This window comes from Artemia franciscana, chromosome 8 (genome assembly GCF_032884065.1).
Source record: "Artemia franciscana chromosome 8, ASM3288406v1, whole genome shotgun sequence".
Lineage (NCBI taxonomy): Eukaryota > Metazoa > Arthropoda > Branchiopoda > Anostraca > Artemiidae > Artemia > Artemia franciscana.
The window spans coordinates 37,602,267-37,627,122 of record NC_088870.1 but is presented as its reverse complement, the minus strand read 5'-3'; the positions used below and the strand labels follow the sequence as shown (position 1 = coordinate 37,627,122).

The 24,856-nt window shown below is 35.7% G+C and overlaps 1 protein-coding gene across 2 annotated transcripts in view; it reads right to left on the bottom strand.

Annotated features, from left to right (window-relative positions):
- Positions 1–24,856, bottom strand: part of LOC136030378 (mRNA-capping enzyme-like) — a 66,472-nt gene continuing 41,616 nt past the window's right edge. For both annotated transcript variants that reach the window (XM_065709302.1, XM_065709303.1), the window contains exons 10-12: positions 7,380–7,480; positions 4,667–4,887; positions 1–244 (exon numbers count right to left, since the gene is read on the bottom strand). In XM_065709302.1, the coding sequence (XP_065565374.1) occupies positions 108–244; positions 4,667–4,887; positions 7,380–7,480 (459 nt within the window). In that variant the 3' untranslated portion in view covers positions 1–107. The remainder of the gene's footprint in view (positions 245–4,666; positions 4,888–7,379; positions 7,481–24,856) is intronic.

Below are 24,856 nucleotides of genomic sequence, written 5' to 3'. Positions count from 1 at the left end.
TTGTATATAAAAAAGTTTTTTCTAATTATACATCGACAAGATAAAATCAACCATAAATACTATATCTCAATTTCTGGACTGGTCCAGAGTTTAGAAAAACAAAGTTCCTATTTTAATTGTTGTTGAGGCCGGTGTTGAGTTTGATCCGCTGGCTTGCCACTCTCCTTCAATTCTTCAGGAAGTCCGTCAATAAACCTTCTTAAATCCTCCTCGGTCACTGGATAGAGAATACTGTTAAGTACAGCTGAAAAAAAGAAGAAATATTCAGTGGGTTTATAAAAGAAGATAGAAAAGAAGTGAAAGTCATCTTTAGAAGCTGGTTGCGGTGATCTAAAACACGATATGTCGCCAAGCTTAGCTTTTATATTAGAACGCAAGAACATTATTTCGAACTTTTGTAGTTTTGGTTATATTTATTTTAGTTTTATTAAAGGCAGCTGTTTTGTAAAAAGAAAATTTTTAGACATCCAAGTTACAATGGAACATTATTTTTACATCAAAAGCTTTAATTTCTTATAATTTCGGTAGGCCAGAAAAAGGGAAAAGGGATTAAAATAAAACTTCTCCATCTAATGAACCAAACAATTTCGAAAACCGATCCATCCCGGACAGATCTTCCTTGTTTCAGACGGTGGGGGAATATTTAATTTTTTCAAAAACATCAAACCACATTTTTTGAGCTATTGCAACCAAGCCGAGTCTTCTTCTTTTGTTATATTAATTTGTTGTATATTCATTTTTGTATGTATGTATTTTTTGTATGCATTTTTTTATTGTTTTTTATTGTTTATTTTTTGTATGTATTTTTTTATTATTTGTATGTATTTTGTATGTATTATGTTATTTTTTTTGTATGTATATTCACATTTTGTATTTATAATTTGTGTATATTCATTTTTCACAAGCGATCAACGTGTGTAAATAAACAGGTCTGAAGTCCAGCCATTTGTTGCCTTACAAGAGTAGTTTCCAACCTGGCCTACCCCAGCCAATTCTGGCCAGCATATTGAAAATCAAGATGCTCCACTAGTTCTGGCCTCGCTTTCTCTATATAATTCTTTAAAACTGAAAGTCAAAATGATTTCTCACCAATCTGGCCCCCGGCTCCTAGAAATCCCTAGTCCTCTTTACATACATAGATTATACCTTCTTAGTCAGCAATATTAATGACTGAAATGAGCTCAGCCAATGGACCATTAAGTTCATAAATACGTTTATGGAATTAGTATAGTTTTAAATATTCGCGTGCCTGTAAACCCTTTGTGGGAGCTAACCTAAGACCCTCATTAAGTTTTTACCTTTAAGCTAGTTTTACATAAAATAAACAAACAATAGGCGTTAATTTTAATTTTTCTCAGAGGGAACTAGGGCTCCATATCTCTATATTTAAAGCGGACACTTATAAAGTCTTACAAAGCAAGAATTGGGTGATATTCCAACATCAATATATGAGAAAAAAATTTTATATTAAAAACTAATTTCAATGGTGAAAAAGGCAGGTGGAATGTTTTTAATCATTCTCGACTTTGTGAGGAACCAAAAAGAAAAGAAGGTCAATAACAAAAAAGTGTCTTTATTGGAAACTAGAACGGATTCGAAATTATCCCTCTGGGCTGAATTGAGCTTCCTAGGACTGATAGGCAGTAACAAAAAATGTGTTATTTATTACGTTTATTCTCTCTTCAAAATAATAAAAATTAATTTAAAATAATAAAATTATTTATTATTTATATCTCTCCTTACAGGATATTCGCTCTATTTTTGTATTATCTACTCTATATAATATTACATCTTTTTCTTTCACTCTTTTCATATGTTTTACATACAGATAGATGGCTTGTCAAGGATATCATGAATCAAACTGACATATCATCTACTGCCCATAAGGCCCGAGATTTAGTAACCTTTTCAAAACCTTATTATTTTAGTTGCAAAAAAGTTGTACAGTATCAGATAGCTTTTCAAAGTAAAGAAGCGTAAGCGCATTATGCTTCTTGGTCGAGTAAGCGTTGCTAATAGCAGTTTATACTAATTAATAATTACCAATTATTGAGTTGTTATTTCAAATCTATGCTTTTACCTACTGGTAAGGTCACGATTGTTGTCTCTTCTGAAAAATCTTTCCACCTCAAAAATCCTACCCCTACAGAAAATTACAATAAAGAATTCCACTACATTTCGCTGGAGAAAAATCCTAAAAGCATTTCTGCTGATAATATACTCTATGTTTACAAGCCTTAGTCAAACAAATTCGTCATCAAGACACAATTGTAAGATATATTGACATGTCCTTTAAACCAACATTGCCCCTCCCCCCTGAGAATATTCTTTCAGTTGAGTGCAAAGTAGCCAGAGTGATTGATTTGTTCTCGGTGCCAGTCAAATCAGTAACAGTCGATATAAGGGCTGTTACAGTATATAAACGACAGGCTTGAGTCAAATTGTGGTCTTTCATGACAGGGTGAATGTTGCTAATGCATAGGTAGTTTTGACAGCGGCTGTAATAGCCTGTAAGAGCCTAGAAGACCTTTTATTGGTGACCTATGGTCCCAACAAAGAGATATTCATTTAGTGATGGAAAGCCCATTCGACTAAACTAAAGGTGTTACTTACGACAGGATTTTTTCAAGCACTGATGTACTTATCAATGAAAAGTAAAAAAAAAAGCATGTACCTATAAAAAAAAGCATCGAATCTCCACTATTCTTCCAAAAAATAATAGTTTTATCCTTTTCTAAGGCCTAGTCACAATGGGACTTTTAATAATACCGAGATTTAGCTAACGCTAATTTGAGCCAATTACATTTTTCATAGAATCTTCTGATTGGCTAAAAAATTATATTAAATGTTCATATTTGCTCAAATTGGCGCTAGCTAAATCTTTCTATGAGTGAAATCTCATTGTGAATGGGCCATTAGTCAGTGTCGTTTCAACTCTACGATTCTGCTGTTAATTACTTTTTTACATTCATAAGTTGATTTTCAGTCACTTTATTTGGAAGCTGAAGTTTTTTTTTTTGCAAAAAAAAGGCTATACAACATAATCGTTGGGTACTGTTTTCATTTTTCAGCTTCTCTTATTAGCTTAGTTCTCAGAACGAGCTCAAAATATCGGTGTTGTTATATTAAACATCGACAATTTATTCTGTCAACATTGTATAGAACCATTTCAAGATGTTTATACGGAGCTCAACGGGAATAGCTACATAGCGATGAATTACATAATCTCACTCAGTCTTCAAGGCCAGTTATCAAAGAAAATCCCTGCAAATTCATTTCCGCCAGATGATGTTTAGTGGCAAAATAGCTGACTTTTGCAGAAAGCGTCATACGCATGCGCCCACTGGTTTTGACTACGACGGTACTATCTTAAATTACAAGTTAATGTCTTCATTAAATGAAAGCCTAGGGCTACTTCAAACACGCTTTTTTTGTTTGATAAAGTGTTAAACTAAAAAATTTATTATTGGAAAGACAAATCTACAATATCAAGATTTATAAGTTTTGGAGAGACTATAAAATTTCGAAAGATCTTGGATTTTCAGGGCTCTAACTGTCAGAAGAGTCTTGATTTGTAAGGAAAAAAGCAATGAAATAAAAGTGTCAAAGCTTGTTACATAAAATAGCTTTAGGCCAAGGCCGTGTCCAGGGGGTGAGGGTGGTTTACCAGTTTTGACCCTTTCCCTTGAATCTTTTGGAAGAAATTAGCCAGATACTGTTGAAACATTATAGATAGATGTCTAAGCGCTCATCTGCAAGTTAATGCTAAAATCTATATGTTTAGTGATGTCATAAGCAATGTGTCTTGAATATGTCACTGTAAGGTGGCATGCAGCACCAAAAACGGGACTTTTTGTATCATTTGGCGACTGGACAGGTTTGGAAGCTTAAACATTGTAGTACCAAGATCGACATACCAAAAATCCTTAGCTGGATACTTAAAATCCTTCTGTTGAATTCTTACCCGCCCAGTCCTTTTAGTAAGTGACAACAAAGCCTTTGTTTTTAAGTTTTAAAAGAAAAAACTGTATAGTCAAAAAATATTTTTACTCAAATTCAAAGACCCCATTCAATCAATGAATGATTGAAATAAAAAAAAGTTCATACAGGTTTTCCAGACAACTTGTTTGAAATTTTTTATGTGCACTTTTCTGTTGGGCACGAATACGAATGATACAAAAAAGAGAAAAGCAAAGAAAGAAGAATAGAAAATATCAAGGAACTACCAAAGACGCAAATAACAACTCAATAATAGCACTTCAAACAATTCATGAAAATTAAATGAAAGTGACGCAAAAAGTACAGTTTTTATTTCAGGCACACACAAAAAATTCGTTGGGTTTTATTTTTATTTTTAGCACAGTCTTGGAAAATTTGCACCTAAATTTACCTTTTAATCTATTCCGGCCGTTTAAAGTTTCGACCATTCACATTGTTTTTCAGACTGTATCATTCAAGTAAGTTTTTGACCATTAACTATGTGAATTCACACAAAAATTATACCCCCCCCCCCAAACAAAACTAATACCAGAATGATCCGCCAAAAAAAAATATAAAAAAATGGCAAGCAAGCCCTTTTTTTAATTTTATTTTTGTACACAGTTAATCAATCTGACTTCTGAAAAAGCTTATTTAGAACTAAATAGACAAAAAGGGCATATCATACATTCAGCCGTGCTACTGGCGTTTGGAAATGACTTATCCGTTCTTGGTCTCATAAATTGCCAAACAGGTCCATTAGGTCCACCAACGACACGACATTCAATTATTTTACCATTCATTTCCTTCAGCTCTTTTTGTCCTTTCAAATCAATATGATGAAGTCCAAATCGAACTTCTTTCCCGCTTTCCATTACCATTAAATATCCTTTTTTCTGAGGCAACATCCTAAAATTAAGGAAATTTGAAAGAAAGAGAATAGCAGCTATCAATAGGAATAGTTGGACTATAAAAAGTGTTATGATCCATATGGGAAAATAGTATCTTAACTTTTTATATGTTAAATACAATTATTTATGAACGAAGTGATTGCATCATGATGCAATTCAGTAATGTCAGGGTTAGCAAAACAGCATTGACAAAGTGGAGAGTGATTCGCCTCCTACCTTCGGAAGAGCTACCCCTTAAATTGGTCATTCAATTATAGGAGCCTCTTAGAATTCAGATATCTTGTCATTATATATCGTTTTCAGAGGCTGAAAGTCCAATTCAACAGTTGATATGAACTTGGCATACATGTTACAGTTGATGGCAAGACTCTCTCAGGACAAAATAAAAGGAACAAAAATAAATAAAAAAATAATAAAAAAAAAATAAACACTCTCTCAGGGCAAAACAAAAGAAACAAAAGCAAATAAAACAATAAAATAAACTGAAAACAAGAAATAAAAACAAAAGAAACGAAGAGTATGTTGATTGGATCAGATAAAAATTTAGAAAAAAAATAGTTTGTTGGAATATCATACTAGGGCATTAATACCATAATAGGCAAGTTCAGTCGCAGAAATTCGAAAGATTGGCATTCTATTGACATACTTAGGTCTTTTGTAAAACCCAAATCTCAATGTTCACGCTATAATGAAGGATTAACTAAGATGGAAGGCCTATGTAATCGAAGTAGCCGATAAGGCACCAGTAAACTACAAATTCATGACCATCATACATGTTTTTACAATCTGCCAATGAAATTTTCCTATCCCAGCAGCGCTTTTATTTAAACTTCAATTTCTTCTTTAAGTTATACGTTCACTTGCACCGAATTGATACGATTTATAATTCGGCTCAGTACTTTTGGCTGGCGCTAGGTCTGTTCAAAAAGAAGGACCAAAGCGACAATATACATAAACTCCAAATGTTAGTGAAATCACAATGATAAGCCCAATTTGATTTTTGAATTATAATCAATTTAGAGCCATGGCTAATTAGAGTAAAGCCAAAACAGATAGTCTCTGTGAGAGGCAAAGCTGACATAACTTTTTCAGAATTGTATAAAAATGATTCATTTCACTTGTTGATAGATATATAATGGACATGATTTGGTATATGGGAGCATTGTATAATCTGGTATTAAAAAGTATTTCCGTAAAATAAACTACTTTAAACTTTAACCCTAATGATTCGCTATGCATGAATATATAGCATGTACTGTGAATTTTGCTCAATATCAAGACTATTTTGGTCACTACAAGGTGTACTCTGTCCAAGCAGAAAAGAGGCTTGGCAATTACTCAAACTGTGCAACCAATCATTTAAAAATTCCAGCATTTCATCATCGAATGTACCCAACTCGACCAAAAAATACAAGAAGCAAGAACTAGTTGAGCAAGGTGAACTAACTTCTAAATATTGTAAGGATTTTATATTTGGGATGAATTACATTATATACATATATATTTCCGAAATCACCCGAAGAGATAGTCGAAGTAGAGCCAGGTAATTAAACTTGAATCTATTACTTACTTGCTTCCAAATATTGAAGGAACAAACCCGTTTACCATAGCCTTACTTGGTATATATAGTGTTTCAAGGCCTTCGAGAGCCGTCATCTTGAAAAACGGGGTTACATGAATATATAAATAGGAAGGAAAATATATATATATATATATATATATATATATATATATATATATATATATATATATATATATATATATATATATATATATGTATATATATATATATATATATATATATATATATATATATATATATATATATATATATATATATATATATATATATTATAGCGAGGGCCAACTCAGACCCTGAGATATGGGCCTCATATGTTGAAATATTTCTATTTCTTTTTTCATAATTGTTCACATATTTTTTTAATTATATAACCATAGCTTACAGCTATGTTCATAGTTCTAAGATTTTTCCAAACATTTCCTGTTTCTAGCTTGAACCCTTTATCTACTTATTTAGTAGTATGCAAAAAAACAGAGACACGACGAAACATTATATTATACGTAAAATATATAATGATAAATATCCCAAAACAACAAATATTTGATGCACCAAATTACATGTATTTTGATAAAATGAAAATAACGACTATGAAAATAGTCGTTATTGTAACTATCACAGAGACCCTTAGCTTTAAGGCAAAGGGGTCTACAACTCCCCTTTGTAAAAGCCTACACCCCAATCCCTAAAGCTCACTACACTTATTTGATTGGAGTAATTAGGATATATATATATATATATATATATATATATATATATATATATATATATATATATATATATATATATATATATATATATATATATATATATATATATATATAACAAAAATATCCTGAAAAGCAGAATATTTTTAAATGTTACAGCAATAAAAAATATTTTAGTAAAATAAGAACATGATGAATTCTTACCCTAATCCTCTCTCTTCAACAATTTTCAACCTAAAATCAACCGAGTTGTGTTCTGGCTCTTTCCATTTCAATAAAGTATTCCATTGTCCAAATGTATATGGCTAAAAATATAGACAATACTAATATAATTTAGGCAAGATAGTTTTGGTTGAGTCGTTTATTAACAAATATACTGATCAGGTAGTTTCAGAAAAAGCTTTGTTTCAATTATTCTTTGACAGCAATCTCTTGTCTTTTTAAGTTTGAGTTATTAACGACTTCATTTCTGCTCGTTTTCAGTTTTAATATAGCTCTCTACTTTTCAATTCTTCTGAGCTTAGTATGTTTTGGTGGGTGCTTTTGGGCTGAAAAACCTCTTCCTAGCCAATTTATCCACTATGGGTTGCCTCCTCGTAGTAGCATAATATTTACAGGTATAGATATATAACGAATCGGAAGTAATAGGCTTGAGATTGTCTATGCAGGATTTCAACTCTTGCTAATAGAATTGCATCGCCAAGTGGTGAAAACCATGTTGTGACACAGATGGACCCAGGATTGCTCAAAGCCCCCATTCAGCTGGAGGTCCCAGGGCCTTCTTGCTTTCTGGTTCTAAGCCGACTTAGGCACTTCGGTGTAGATCTTAGAAGATGTGTTGGTCTCCGTCCTGCATTGGTTCTGGGATCATTGCTTTTCACGAGGCCAAAATAATTTCAATTATTTAAAGATCATGAAAATTGGAACTTGGAATGTTACGACGTTAAAAAGTAACTATCACATCGACATTTTGACTGACAAATTCAGATCCTTCAAACTTGGCTTAATAGGAGGCTCAGAAACTCATATCTCAGGGGTATGAAACATGAAATTAGGCGATATAAAATTTATTTAATCAGGGACGAAAGATGAGTTACGTAGACAAGAGGTAGGGCTAATCAAACAGTTCGTGGTAACGAACTGTAGTAAGGAGCGACCCGGCTCAATAGTAACCAAAACTCTAAAAAATGGAATTTTGATACCAATAGCTACATCAAAAGAATTGCATTTTAATGCTGGTTTTAAATATATAAGTTTCATCAAGTTTAGTCTTACTCATCAAAAGTTACGAGCCTGAGAAAATTTGCGTTATTTTAGAAAATAGGGGGAAAACGCCCCCTAAAAGTCATAGAATCTTAACGAAAATCACACCATCAGATTTAGCGTATCAGAGAACCCTACTGTAGAAGTTTCGAGCTCCTATCTACAAAAATGTGGAATTTTGTATTTTTTGCCAGAAGGCAGATCACGGATGCGTGTTTATTTGTTTTTTGTTTTTTTTTTGTTTTTTTTTTCCCAGGGGTGATCGTATCCACCCAGTTGTCCTAGAATGTTGCCTCATTCTAACGGAAATGAAAAGTTCTAGTGCCCTTTTTAAGTGACCAAAAAAATTGGAGGGCACCTAGGCCCCCTCCCACGCTAATTGTTTTCCCAAAGTCAACGGATCAAAATTCTGAGATAGCCATTTTATTCAGCGTAGTCGAAAAACCTTATAACTATGTCTTTGGGGACGACTTACTCCCCCACAGTCCCCGTGGGAGGGGCAACAAGTTACAAACTTTGACCTGTGCTTACATATAGTAATGGTTATTGGGAAGTATACAGGCGTTTTCAGGAGGATTTTTTTGGTTTGGGGGAGGGGTTGAGAAGAGGGGGATATGCTGGGGGAACTTTCCTTCGAGAATTTGTAATGGGAGAAGAAAATTTCCATGAAGGGAGAGCAGGATTTACTAGCATTATCTAAAAAAAAACAATTAAAAAATAAAAGTGAAAAAGCTTTTTCAGCTGGAAGTAAGGAACAGCAATAAAACTTAAAACAAACATAAATTATTACCCATATGAGGGGCTCACCTCCTTCTAATACCTCGCTCTTTACGCTAAAATATTTTCAGTAATTTCAACTACTTATTCTACGGCTTTTGTGATTCAGGGGGTCATTCTTAATGAAATGGGATAAAATTTAAGCTTTAGTGTAAAGAGCGAGGTACTGACGATGGGGCGAATCCCCTCATATATGTAATAAAAACATGAGAATACAAAAGTTCTTTACGTAAGCTAATTTATAAGTTACGTAAATCTTTTACCAATAAAAAGATTCGTAAAAAATTAAAAGTTCTAGTTGCCTTTTTAATTAGCCAAAAAATCGGGGGGCAACTAGACTTCGTCCGCCGCTCTTTTTTTCTCAAAATCATTCGATCAAAATTATGAGAAAGCCATTGAGCCAAAAAAAAAAAAAAAAAAAATGCAAATTTCGTTTTGATTATTCCTCTGCGGAGAGCCAAAATAAAAACATGCATTGATTCAAAAACGTTCAGAAATTAAATAAAAAAAAACAAGTTTTTTTAACTGAAAGTAAGGAGCGACATTAAAACTTAAAACGCACAGAAATTACTTCGTATATGAAAGAGGCTGCTTCCTCATCAACGCCCCGCTCTTTACGCTAAAGTTTTTTACTGTTTTAAAAAGAAAAATTGAGAGAAAGAGTCAAACTTTAGCGTAAAGAGCGGGGCGTTGATGAGGAAGCAGCCTCTTTCATATACGAAGTAATTTCTGTGCGTTTTAAGTTTTAATGTCGCTCCTTACTTTCAGTTAAAAAAACTTGTTTTTTTTTTTATTTAATGACGAATAAGGAACAGTATCAGTCATTGCAGTATATGAATTTGTAAAACCGACTGACGGAGACAGTAGTGACTCAGATGAAGAAGTTACAGAAACAAATAGAGTCCTAGGTTAAATATGGTGTTTTTATTAAGAGACTTTAAAGCCCAGGTGGGTAGAAATAAGGATACGGCCGGTATCCTAGCCGTGGTAAATTTGGTGTAGGAAAAGAAAATTGTAACGGCTACAGACTGCTGCAGTTTTGTAAGCATAACAATCTATTTATAACCAATCAAGTGCTTGGTCATAAAATGGCCCATAAGTTAATACGGTCTTCACATGAGGATAAGACAGCCAACCTTATTGATTATGATATTGTAAACCAAAGACTGGCAAGATCGTTATAAGATACTACGGTGTATGAAAGTGCTGTTACAGATGTTAAAAGTAGACATCACTATCTAGTATCGTCTAGAGTGAATTTAAAGCTGAAACTTCGTGAGGGTAACTACCTTCAGGGAAGCTATGACTTTAGAAGATTCCAGGATAAAAATTGAGACAAATTTTCCAGGAACAGTTGAATACTAAACTGGGGAGTTCAAAATTTGACAATGTAGAAGATAGATGAAATAATTTTAAGAGAATAGTTTATGAAGTCGCTGCGAAGAGCTAGGAATATTTGTAAAAATGCTTCATGTTTAATGGAGAAAAGAAGGGGCTTTTATAAAAATTATCTGAGTAATAGATCATACGAAAATAAGAGGAATTCAACGAAAGTGGAGAAAGTATTAAAATATGAAGTATGAGGTGTGAAGTGGAGACCACAGATAACATTGCCGAGGATCAGGAAGATGCAGCTAGACGACGTAATAGTAAAATATTATACTGGCATGTTAATAAATGGAAAGGGGACAGTCAATCCGGACTAATCCCTAGTTAAAGATAGGAACAGGGCCACAATTAATGATAAGGAAATAGTTAAAGAGAGATGGGCAGAACATTTTGAGAGTGTGCTAAATCAGATTAGAGTTACAGTAAAGGATATATAGAAAAATGAAAAAGTTGTTCAGTGAGGAAGAACTAGTGGCAGTACTAAAATCACTAGAACATAATGAGGCCACACATGCTGATAATGTGGTAAATGAGTCTTAAGTATGGTAGCTATGAGGTTCAAAATACGTTACTGAAGATTATGATGATTTTTGAAAAAGGTGAAGTACCTAGCGATCTTAGGAAAACCCTAATTAAACCACAGTATATAAAAGTTGAAAAGAACGAGTGAGTGTTTTAATTATAGAGACATTAGCCTGATTTCTGAAGGTAATAAATGTAGGTAATAAATAAATTACATTGTATGATGATACTTTTTAGACTTAGAAATGCTGTAGATAACGTTTTACGAGAAGAATAGTGCGGTTTTAGGAAGGGTAGAGGATAAATTGTCACTCTTAGGTTTATAATTGAGAAGTGCCTGAGTTATGAAACACCTTTAGTCCTCAGTTTTACAGATTATGAGCAAGCGTTCGATTTAGCTGATAGGAGAGCTTTACCGAAGGCCTTATACTTGTATGTTATACAAGACAAATAAGATAAAGTGATTAGTGATATGTAAGAGAATAACACTGCTGCGGTTATGGTAGGAAATGAGGTTAGAAGCTGGTTTCGTATTAAATCAGGAGTTGAGCAGTGTTGAGTTCTAATCCCATTTATATGAACTATTTTGACGGACTTAGTCTTAAGGAGCACAGGAAAGGCGAAGGGAGAACACGGGAAGAAAAATATTCCTGGACTTAGATTATGCGGATGATTCAAACATCCTAGATGAAAGCGTAAGCAAATGAAATAACTTTTAGAGGTTTTGTGAGTTCTGGGTGCCAGAATATGCTTGAAAATTAATGTTAAGAAGACGTCGCTATGGCTAAGAATAAGTGCAAATGAAAATACGAGGTTAGGTAAAGAAAAGAACGATCAAGTGGACAGCTTCACTTATATTGGTAGTATTATTAGTAATGACGGTGGGTGCCATCGTTAAACAAAGAATAGTCAAAGATCAGGGTGTTTTTTCATAGTTGAAAAAAGTTTGGAAGAATAGGGAGATAAGTCTGCGAACCAAAATTAGAATATTGGAAGCTACAGAACCCTCCCCCCCCACCACCACAGCCCTCAGGGCAAGGGTTGTAAGTTATTCCCTGGGGGTAAAATAAGGTATCTAAAGAAAGGTTGACCGTATAAACTTCAGAGGGGGTCGTTGGGATTGGTAATCAGAAGTTCTAGTGCCCACTTTAAGATTCAAAAGTGATGGGAGGGTGGATAACTCCCCCTCCCAAACCTTGTATTTTTCCGAGATGCATCTGATAGAAATTATGAGATGGCCATTGGTTGTCGTAGAAACCTCGAAAAAGGCACATTTAATTAGAATTTGAAAGAGATAGTCCTTTTTTGTATTAGTTAAAAGTGATTGGAGGGCAATAAGCCCCCTCCCACGCCCATCAATTCCTAGAAAACGTCTAATCATAATTTTTAGATAGCAATTTAGTTCATTGTAGCAGAAAGGTCTGGAAATTATATCTTTGACAACTCCCATACCTTCTCAAAACCAGATCATAATTTGCACTTTACCAAAAAAATGGATGCGGATTGTTAGTTTAATATAAATATACTGATATATATTCCTTGAAGTTTTGATAATTTTTAATTAATTAAAGTTAAAAAAGCTAAAACATTTTAAACCCCTATGCCTTCTCAAGACCAGAATACAATTTGTGTTCTACTGAAGAACAAAAACAAAAAAAGCAAACAAACAAATGGCCATCGATTGTCAGTTTAATTGACATATACTGACATTTCTGGCTCCATTAAGCCAAAAAATGAGCAAAAATAAAGTCAAATATTCTTCCAAGCGTAAAACAACCACTAATAACTATCAATATATAAATGAAACTCCAAACGAATAGAAACTAGACCTACGTTGCCTGAGCAACGTGAAGTGTTGGGGCAGCCTTTGTTCGGCTTCGCCGAATAAACTGTTGCGAGAGCAACACTTTGGTTTTATTTCTTTGCTATCGATTAAACGCTGAAGATGTCAGCCTATCGAAGCTTTTAAAACGTAATATTCAAAGAAGAACGCGATCAGTAATCACATGATCAAAGGCTATTCCTCAGTGTTGAAAAAACAACAATAACTAAAGAATATCGAAAGAAGGAACTAAATTGACTTTGCAGCCAGTTGAACGTTATCCTTATCAATAGTAGACATCGTGACGGATGAAAACTTGAAACAGTATCTTATATGATCTAGTTGGTATTATAAAGCTATCCGTAACTTTTCAGGGTCAAAATACCATAGATGACACTCTATTAATTATTACGAAACTGCCTCGTTGTTTTACGTTATCGTTTGTACCCGTTGCGTAAACACTTAATTCTAGGTTACAGTGAGTATGGGTAGGCTACACCAACTAGCAAAAGTTACAAACCCCTCTTCACTGAAGATGATTGTAGCTTAACAGACGATTATTACTTACAACTCCCCTGCATGTCTTATCACTGGAACCAAATTGGCCTTACCATCAAATACACCGGAAACAAATAATAGGTACACCAACTAGCCAAGTTGCAAACCCCTTATTTCCGAAGATGATTATGGTCTAGCAGCCGACTGTTGCTTACAAGTCCTCTACTTGTCTCACAATTGGTATCGGCCTATTTTTGGTTTCAGTGTGTACCCTACTACTGAAGTTGTCAACCCCTTGAAACTTTCAAACTAGTATATCTCGTGAAGGAATTTTTGTACCAAATAAATGGATGGCATACACTTTGATCAGCTCATCAAGAGCTATCGATTGCCGTCGAAAAAAATTCTATCTATCTTATTTCAAAAGTTGATTTTTTTTTGCCGTAGGCCAACTTTTTAACATCACAACTTAGAAAGGAGCAAAGGATAAGCTCCAATTTCTTTAAGAATGACAGAACTTTTAAAGTTAGGAAGTACATCTGATAGCATTTCTCTGCCTCAATCCCAAGTCCGAAAAAACAAATGATAAACCCAGCCGAAATCACGGCAGCACTTTCGGACCCGTGGGAAAATGCCGCTTTTTTGCTTCTGTAAATCTTTCTATTCATCACTCAAAGAAGATATATTGGCTGTGGGGCCGGGTAACTGCCGCATATATCTAGCACTTATAGATTTTAGTCCATCTTCAATTTAAAAGTGGTGCCTGCCTGCTTGCCTGCTAGAACGGAGCTTTCGCACACCATAGTCTCTGGCTCGTGGACAAGCAAAACCATCCTTTTTGGCCCCAGGCAAGAGTTCTGCGGAGATTTCCAAAATGTAATGCCATAGTCATCAATCCAACCTGAGGTCCACACTTTCCGTAAAAACCGCACAGGTTAGACCCTTACCAGTTTCCAGGAATAAGCCAAGATCGGCAGCATAGAAAAAAAAACAAAAAAAAAAACGGGACAAAACCAAAATGTTGCTCTCGCAACACAATAACTGGCTGAGAATTTGGTTACCCTCGTGCATGGTTAAACTGTATGTTTTCTGCTGATTATAACGATTGCTGTTTCTGTTTGTCTTTATCTAAAAGTTGTGTTTTTCTTCTTAGAGGTTCTTTTTTATTTTTCTTCATTAATTATTCTTTCGCTATCTCACATTACAAGAATTGAGAGATATCACATGATATCTTCCGCGAGAATAAACCCATTTAAGGGATGGAGGAGTACTCCTTGGCGTGAGGTCAATACACGATAATTGTTAGTCAAGTTCACGTGATCCCTGCCTCTAAGCTGGAAGAATTTCTTTGAAAGAAATTCAGCCCTTTTTAGTAATATATTCCAAACGCCCCTAGCCCATGATAATAATGAAATTTTAAACGCTTTTTTAGTCCCCCCCCCCCCAAATACGTATTTGTTTTCTCATGAAATGGTTTATAAAAACCTAAATATGAAGAGAATATCTTTTTGGAACTGTCGTGGATGGAGGAGCGGGCAAGGTGCAACTGTAATTTTTCTTAATTTGAATTGGGTACGGATATTCTTGCAGTTTGTGAAACATTTTTATCTGAAAATTTGACAAATAAAATTAAAATTAGCGATTTCCAATTTTTCCATGTAAGCCAAACTAAAAAAAGCAAGGTGGTTTAGCAATACTAGTTCAAATTCGCTAAACTGGCTTCACTGGTCCTTGGTTCTCAGAAAGTGATACATACAAGTAATGGTAACCCTTATTATTAGCAATATTGGCAGTAATGTCTCTCTGTATCGGCTTTTTATGGCACTTGGTATTAACCAAGTGACATATAGCGATCGCAAATTCTGTCGTTCTCTCGTGGTTTCGCTACTTTAGGCACTTCCAGGTAACCTAGGACGACGAAAGTTGGCAGACGTATCAGGGACCAGACCAGAAAAAATTAGAAATAGTCTTTTTCCCGATTTAACCATCTGGGGCGGGGGGAGTGGGGGCCGGTTAATTCGTAAAAATAGAAAAAATGAAGTATTTTTAACTTACGAACTGGAGATGAGATCTTAATGAAATTTAATGTTTGGAAGGATATCGTGTCTCAGAGCTCTTATTTTAAATCCCGACCAGATCCGGTGACACTGGGGAGAATTGGAGGGGGATGGGACCTAAAATCTTGGAAAACGCTTAGAGTGGAGGGATCGGGATTAAATGTGGTGGGAAAAATAAGCAGATGTCCTAGGAATGTGATTCACATAACCGGAACGGATCTGCTCTGTTTGGGGGATTTGGGGGGAGGAGGTTTAATTCTGAAAAATTTGAAAAAATGAGGTATTTTCAACTTACAAAGGGGTGATCGGATCTTAATGAAATTTGAAGTTTGGAAGGATATCGTGTCACAGAGCTCTTGTTTTAAATCCGAACTGGATCCGGTAACATTGGGGGAAACTGAGGGGGAACCTAAAATCTTGGAAAACGCTTAGAGTGTAAGGATCGGGATGAAAGTTGGTGGGAAGAAATAAACACCTAGAGTCCTAGATACGTGATTGACATGACCAGAACGGATCCGCTCTCTTTGGGGGAGTTGGGGAGGGTTAATTCTGAAAAATTAGAAAAAAGAGGTATTTTTAACTTACGATGGAATGATCGGATCTTAATGAAATTTGATGTTTGGAGGGATATCGTGTCTCAGAGCTCTTTTTTTAAATAGCGGCCGGATCCGGTGACACTGGGGGGAGTTGGGGGGGGGGCTAAAATCTTGAAAAACGTTTAGAGTGGAGGTATCGGGTTGAAACTTGGTGGTACAAACAATCATAAGTCCTAGATACGTGATTGACATATCTGGAGCGGATTCGCTCTCTTCGGGGGAGTTGGGAGGAGGAGGGTTAATCCTGAAAAATTAAAAAATTAGGTATTTTTAACTTACGAAGGAGTGATCGGATCTTAGTGAAATTTGATGTTTGGAAGGATATCGTGTCTCAGAGCTCTTATTTTAAATCCTGACTGGATCTGGTGACATTGGGGGGACCTAAAATCTTGGGAAACACTTCCCAAGTTATAAGTTATAGATACGGGACATAATTAGTAAGGATTCGTTCTCTCTGGGGGAACTAGGGGTTGTTAATTTGGAAAAATTAGAAAAAATAGAGGTATTTTTAACTTAAGAACGGGTGACCGGATCTTATTGAAATTTGATATTTAGAAGGAACTCGTGTCTCAGAGCTCTTATTTCAAATCCCGACCAGGTCTGTTGACACTGAGGGGAATTGGAGGGGGAAACCAGAAATCTTGGAAAACGCTTATAAATGCCGTAGATACGTGATTGACGTAACCGGACTGGATCCGCTCTCTTTGGGAGAGTTAGGTGGTGGAGTTCAGTGCTTTGGTGAGTTTGGTGCTTCTGGACGTGCTAGGACGATGAAAATTGGTTGTCCGGAAGCTGCACAAATTGACTTGATAAAGTCGTTTTCCCCAATTCGACCATCTGGGGGGGGGGCGAAGGGAGAGGAAAAATTAGAAAAATTGAGGTATTTTTAACTTATGGGTGAGTGATCGGATCCTAATGAATTTTGATATTTAGAAGGACCTCGTGACTCAGAGCGCTTACTTTAAATCCCGACCGGCATTAAGCCTCTGACTTTCCTTTTAAAGCAATCTATTGATTCTTAGAATTTTGCTAAAGCTCATACCATATGAGCTCTTAGCTCTTGTTTTCTATTCTCCATGTCAAATGCTTACGTAAAAGCAGGATAAAATGGGTCATCAGCAATGATTTCAGTCTTACTTAGGCTACTTCAGGTGCTTTTTTTGAAGAACTAGGATTTCTGTAGGATTTTAGTTCTTCCTCATGTTTTGATCTATCCCCAACTTCCTTTGTTCATTTTCCATCATATTCTTTGTAAATTTCAGTAAAAAAATTTACTGGTACATTTCCATCTCCTTTTTCACTGAAAGGTCCGTTCTTTTCATTCTAGGAAGGGCTGACGAAATTACTGGCTCATTCTCCCGTTGGTTTTCCAATTCTCAAAAAATGAAATCGCATCTGAGGCCTCAGTTCATTTATGTTCTTGTGTGAATTCATTATCTGTAAATGCTAATTTTTAGTGATTAAACCTCCTTATACATGATAAATGACATCATAGTTGCATCTATGACCACTTCATTCCAAGTTCAACTAGGTATAATGACTTCATTTTGAAAGTGCTCTGCGCAATGACAATGCTGTAGAAACTAAACCATAGAAATGAATGTAAGGCATCATGATAAGCAGGAACGCTAAGAAAGGGAATGTTGAAACCGTGTTCCCCTACTCAAAAAATTCTAAATTTACGATTTGTGCCATTTCATTTCTGTTCATTTCTGGGCCTTAGGAAGCCTTGGGTCCCCTCTCTCCACTTTATTTCTGTCTTCATGTCCCTAAAAGTAAAATGTCTTATGTCCCCAAAGCCCATAACTAAAATAAAAATAGCTATGAAATAGGAATTAGAAGGTATTTTTCAAAGTCTAAGAGAGTGGTCAATTGCTCCCCCCACCCCTGCCCCCTTTCAAAACCCATGATTCATTGTTTTTGAACGATTAATATGTTTGGTCGTATTTCTTCTCCATTTACCCCAGAATCTTTAAAATCAATTCAAAATGTTGAATGGTGTGCTCAAAATTAGTAAGCCAATATCATGAATCTGACAATAATAAGGACCGGTCTCGGGAAAGTAAACAGGGTGGAAGGGGAAAGATCCTCCCTGAAACCAAATCTCCCCTTCAACTTTCTTTTTATTTATCCTCCCCCCCCCCGAAAAAAATTATTATTCACTGTGCATCCAGTTACATAACCTAAACTAATCTAACCTAACCAAAATACCAACTAAATATCTAATTAAAACAGAGCTACAATGTATTTTTCAACCGAACCAAAGCTAATTGTCCGGTACTAACACCGTGAAAAGCGGGTAATGTCTCATGTTCGCGATACAACTTCTCGAGTGTGTTTCTCATAGAATACACCAGTACCATAGAAACTTTTATTGGAAACTTTATACATAAATTTACATTCAAACTTAATTAGGCTCCCGTCATAAAATATCACTCTATAGCAAAACGTACTTTGATTATGCAAAATATTTGTATATCCATTCTCTGGCACAGTTGCATATAAGACCTTCTGTTTTCTTTTTTATTGGTGCTGATCTGATTCTACTAAATTCTATCGAATTCTCTTGTAAACAAGAGCTGATAGGATAACCAAACCAGCAGCTCCACCAATGGCCAGTTGTTTATTACTTGCAGCTGATTTACAACTATTAATAATAGAAAGTAAGCGGTCACGCATTTCATCTCTTTTTGACTCATTTCCGATAGACTTGGAAAAAAATGCGTCGTCATAGTTGACTCCTGACCCTAATTCTTGAGTAGGAATTTCTTCTCCGATCGAACTTGACTTTCCATCATCGCTCTTTCCTCCTTTTGCTTTACCAGACTGATTTTGTGCCAATCTACTACTCCCTAGCTTGTCTGATAAATATTTTTTAAAGCGAAACCATATTGAATGCTGATGTTTTCCGCTATGAGCATTGTCACTGTTGTCTGTAAATGAGTCTTCTGATCTGGAAGACTTGTCTTGTAACAACTGCTTTTGAAGACCTAAATCATCATTTTCTTCTTCTAAAGCACCAAGAAGTGCTGGCTGCGATTTTATTTTGGTCCCTTCTACATGGATAGAGAAATCTCCTTTTTTGTTAGCAGTCGTAGAAGCGTCTACTATTTTTTTGTCATCTTTGTGGACTACATTCTCCTGAAGATATACACCTTCCATCTCTGACTGCCATACATTTCTAACATAGGCTAGATCTGTAGAGCAAACTTTTTTCGCCAATTCCATGTTGGGTTCATTATTTGTTTGAACCTGTTCAGCCTCACAATTTTTTACTAATTCTACGCCTGTCAGTCCAAAGTCATCTCTGTCGCTCTTCTCCTTCTTTGCTGTCCTTTCTCCTCTCTGCGGTTCTTCTTCTGAAACTATATTGTCTTTGACATTGTCATCATCCTTTATTTTTGACAGGTGATCAGGAGTACATGAACTGATTAAAGATTCTTGCATGTCGCTACCTGTCATGATTTGTGAATTGTCTTCACTAGTCACTAAAGTGGCTTCACTGGCTAAAACTCCTTGGTTCTCAGAAAGTGATATCTCAGAAACTACTTTCGCGCCTGTTAGTCCAAAGTCATCTCTGTCGCTCTTCTCCTTCTTTGCTGTCTTTTCTTCTCTCTGCAGCTTTTTCTCAGAAACCATATTTCCTTTACCATTGTCATCATCCCTTATTTTAGACAGGTGATCAGGAATACCTGAATTGATTAAAGATTCTTGCATGTCGCTACCTGTCATGGTTTGTGCATTGTCTTCACTAGTCACTAAAGTGGCTTCACTGGCTAAAACTCCTGGATTCTCAGAATACAAGCGATGGCTGCTTTTATTATTCGGAGTTACTCCCTTATTATTAGCAATATCGGCGCTAATCTCCCTCTGCATCTGCTTTTTTTTATTCTCCATGTTAAATGCTAACATAAAAGCAGGATAAAATGGGTCATCAGCAATGATTTCAGTCTTACAAACTTCAGGTGCTTTTTCTGAAGAACCAAGATTTTTGTAGGATTTTAGTGCTTCTTCATGTATTGGTTGATCACTAACTTCCTTTATTCCTTTTTCTTCATATTCTCTGTTAACTTCAGTTAAAAAATTTACTGGTACATTTCCATCGTCTTTTTCACTGGAAGTTTCGTTCTTTTCATCTTTAAGCATAAAACTAGGAAGGGCTGACCAAATTACTGGCTCATTCTCCCATGAATTTTTTTGGTTGGCAGAAAATGAAAATCGCCTCTGAGGCCTCAATTCACATATGTTCTTGGTTGAGTTTGTCATCTTAAAATGTTGATTTTCAGTGGTGAAACCTCCTTATAAGTGATGAATGACGTCATACTTGCATGTATGATCACGTCATTCCAAATATTCAACTAGATATAATGACGTCATTTTAAAAGGGCTCTGCGCAATGACAATGCTGTAAGAACTAAAATAAAATAAAATAATGTAAGTCATTATGCCAAGCAGGAACACAAGAAAGGGAATGTTGGAACTGTGTTTCCCTGCCTCAACAAATTCTGAATTCACAATTTGTGCCATTTCTTTTCTATTTTTTTTCATTTCCGGACCTTAGGCAACCTTGTCCCCTCCCTTCACTTTATTTCTGTCTCCATGTCCCAACCAGGTATTTGATTTCTAGTTCATCTGCGTACACGAAACTTTTCTTTATAAAAAAAAAGAATTTTCTTCGGCCAGGCTACTAATATTTTGATTTCTCAAAAATACACAACCAATTTTTGCGAAAACCCGAGTTATTTTAAATAAAAATCTTTCGTTTCGGAACATATGAAAACAGAACTTGAAAAAAAAACTAGAATTTTTCACATTTACATCAATTTTTCTCAACTGATATTTAAAAACAAATAATTTTTGTTTTTGTTAATATATATTTCCTCTACTTTATATTCCACTGTCCATCCAGTTTTCCTTTGATATAGGGTACGATTTTTAAGACAGATATTTACTTTAGAATTCAACAAGGTTCCATCCTTGGTCCTTTCCTCTATCTTGGTAATGCTAATGACTTATATTGGGCAATAAAAGATAAATTATAGGTCTATGTATAATAGTCCATGTCTCCTCAGTAATCAGTTTGATCCAAATTCAGAAACAGTGCAAGAGGATATTCATCCATTTCACGTTGCAAATGCTCTCACTAGAGTGTACTGAGTATCATCAACCAGGTGTGTCAGAGCGAAATAAAAATATTAAAGCCTGGCAAATACAGCTTATTATACATGTTTTGAAGCGAATAGCCTTGCTCTGAGTATAAAACATATTACAATATAATATTATATATAGTATAATTATAATATTAAATTATATAATAATATTATAATATCATATACATATTATAAAACATATTATAAACCATTATATCTAAGTTATCATCATTGTTTTTTTCCAAAGAGGAAAACAGGGAAATCGATCGCTCAATGTGAAATAAGCGTGGTGCTATTAGCCTATAGTTCTCCGGAGATTTCCAAAATGTAATGCCATATTCATTAATCCGGCCTGAGGTCCACACTTTCCGTGAAAGCCGCACAGGTTAGACCCTTGCCAGTTTCCAGGAATAAGCTGACATCGGCGGCATATATATATAAGAAAAAAACAAAAAAAAAAACAAGAGCTAAGAGCTCATATGGCACTTGTGACGAGGCGAGAAGAGCTAAGAGCCAAGAGATCATATGGTATGAGCTCTAACAAAATTCTATGAATCAATATATTGATTTAAAAAGGAAAATAAGAGGCTTAATGCCGGTCAAGATTTAAAATAAGAGCTCTGAGTCACAAAGTCCTTCTAAATATCAAAATTCATTAAGATCCGATCACCCACTCGTAAGTTATAAATACCTAATTTTTTCTAATTTTTCCTCTCCCTTTTGCCCCCCAGATGGTCGAATCTGGGAAAACGACTTTATCAAGTCAAATTGTGCAGCTCCCAGACACGCCTACCAATTTTCATCGCCCTAGCACGTCCAGAAGCACCGAACTCGCCAAATCACTGAACCCCTCCCCCAACTCCCCCAAAGAGAGCGAATCCAGTACGATTCTGTCAATCACGTATCAAGGACATTTGTTTATTCTATCCACCAAGCTTCATCCCGATTCCTCCACTCCAAGTGTTTTTCCAAGATTTCCCCCTCCCACTCCCCCCAATGTCAAAAGATCTGGTTGGGATTTGAAATAAGATCACACCGCTTTAAGTATTTTCTAAGATTTCCGGTCCCCCCAACTGCCCCCCCCCCCAATTACGCTTGATCCGGTTGAGATTTAAAATAAGATATCTGAGTTACGAGGTCCTTCTAAATATGAAGTTTCAGGAAGATCCGATCACTCCTTCGTAAGTTAAAAATACGTCATTTTTTCTTATTTTTCAGAATTACCCCCCCCCCCAATTGAGCGGATCCGTTCCAATTATGTGAATCACGTATGCAGGACTTCTGCTTATTTTTCCAACCAAGTTTCATTCCAATCCCTCCAATCTAAGCGTTTTCCATCATTTTAGGTTTCCCCAACCCAAGCATCCCCCAATGTCAACAGATCCGGTCAGGATTTAAAATAAGACCTTTGAGACACGATATTCTTCTAAATATCAAATTTCATGGAAAATTAAAAATACCTCATTTTTTCTAATTTTTCAGAATTAACCCCCCCCCTCCCCCAACAACCCCAAAGAGAGCGGATCCGTTCTGGTTATGTCAATCATGTATCTAGGACTCGTGTTTTTTTTTTTCACCAAGTTTAATCCCGATCCCTCCACTCCAAGTGTTTTCCAAGTTTTAGGTTTCCCCCTCCCAACTCCCCCCCCCAATGTCACCAGATCCGGTCGGGTTTAAAATAAGAGGTCTGACCCACGATTTCTTTCTAAATATCAAATTTCATTGGATCCGATCACCCGTTCGTAAGTTAAAAAAACCTCATTTTTTTTAATTTTTCAGAAATACCCCCCCCCCCCAACTAACCCAAAGAGAGCGGATCCTTTCCGTTTATGTCAATCATCTATCTAGGACTTGTGTTTATTTTTCCCACCATGTTTCATCCCGATCCCTCCACTCTGAAGTGTTTTCCAAGTTTTAGGTTTCCCCCTCCCAACTCCCCGCCCCCGTCACCAGATCCGGTCAGGATTTAAAATAAGAGCTCTAAGACACGATATCCTTCTAAACATCCAATTTCATTGAGATCCGATCACCTGTTCGCAAGTTGAAAATACCTCATTTTTTCTAATTTTTAAGAATTACTCCCCCCCCCCCCAACTACCCCAAAGAGAGCGAATCAGTTCCGATTATGTCAATCATGTATCTGGGACTTGCGCTTATTTTTCCCATCAAGTTTCATCCTGATCCCTCCACTCTAAGTGTTTCCCAAGATTTTAGGTTTCCCCCCTCCAACTCCCCCCCAATGTCATCAGATCCGCTCGGGATTTAAAATAAGAGCTCTGAGACACAATATCATTCCAAACATCGAATTTCATTAAGATCCAATCACCCGCTCTTAAATTAAAAATACTTCATTTTTTCTATTCTTTCCGAATTAACCGGCCCCCCACTCCCCCCCAGATGGTCAAATTTCTAATTTAATCTGGTCCGGTCCCTGATACGTTTGCCAAATTTCATCGTCCTAGCATACCTGGAAGTGCCTAAAGTAGCAAAACCGGGACCGACCGACAGAATTGGCGATTGCTATATGTCACTTGGTTAATACCAAGTCCCATAAAAAACGGGACAAAACCAAAGTGTTCAAGTTTTTTTTAGCTGAAAGTAAGGAGCGACATTAAAACTTGAAACGCACAGAAATTACTTTGTATATGAAAGAGGCTGCTTCCTCATCAGCGCCCCGTTCTTTACGCTAAAGTTTGACTCTTTCTCTCAATTCTTCTTTTTAAAACAGTAAAAAACTTTAGCGTAAAGAGCGGGGCGTTGATGAGGAAGCAGCCTCTTTCATATACGAAGTAATTTCTGTGCGTTTTAAGTTTTAATGTCGCTCCTTACTTTCAGTTAAAAAAAACTTGTTTTTTTTATTTAATTTCTGAACGTTTTTGAATCAATGCATGTTTTGATTTTGGCTCTCCGCAGAGGAATAATCAAAACGAAATTTGCATATTTTTTTTTTTTTTTTTTTTTTTTTTTGGCTAAATGGCTTTCTCATAATTTTGATCGAATGATTTTGAGAAAAAAAGAGCGGGGGACGAAGCCTAGTTGCCCTCCGATTTTTTGGTTAATTAAAAAGGCAACTAGAACTTTTAATTTTTTACGAATCTTTTTATTGGTAAAAGATTTACGTAACTTATAAATTAGCTTACGTAAAGAACTTTTGTATTCTCATGTTTTTATTACATATATGAGGGGATTCGCCCCATCGTCAGTACCTCGCTCTTTACACTAAAGCTTAAATTTTATCCCAATTCATTAAGAATGACCCCTGAATCACAAAAGCCGTAGAATAAATAGTTGAAATTACTAAAAATACTTTAGCGTAAAGAGCGAGGTATTAGAAGGAGGCGAGCCCCTCATATGGGTAATAATTTCTGTTTGTTTTAAGTTTTATTGCTGTTCCTTACTTCCAGCTGAAAAAGCTTTTTCACATTTATTTTTAATTGTTTTTTTTTTTAAATAATGCTAGTAAATCCTGCTCTCCCTTCATGGAAATTTTCTTCTCCCATGACAAATTCTCGATGGAAAGTTCCCCCAGCATATCCCCCTCTTCTCAACCCGTCCCCCCAACCAAAAAAATCCTCCTGAAAACGCCTGTATACTTCCCAATAACCAT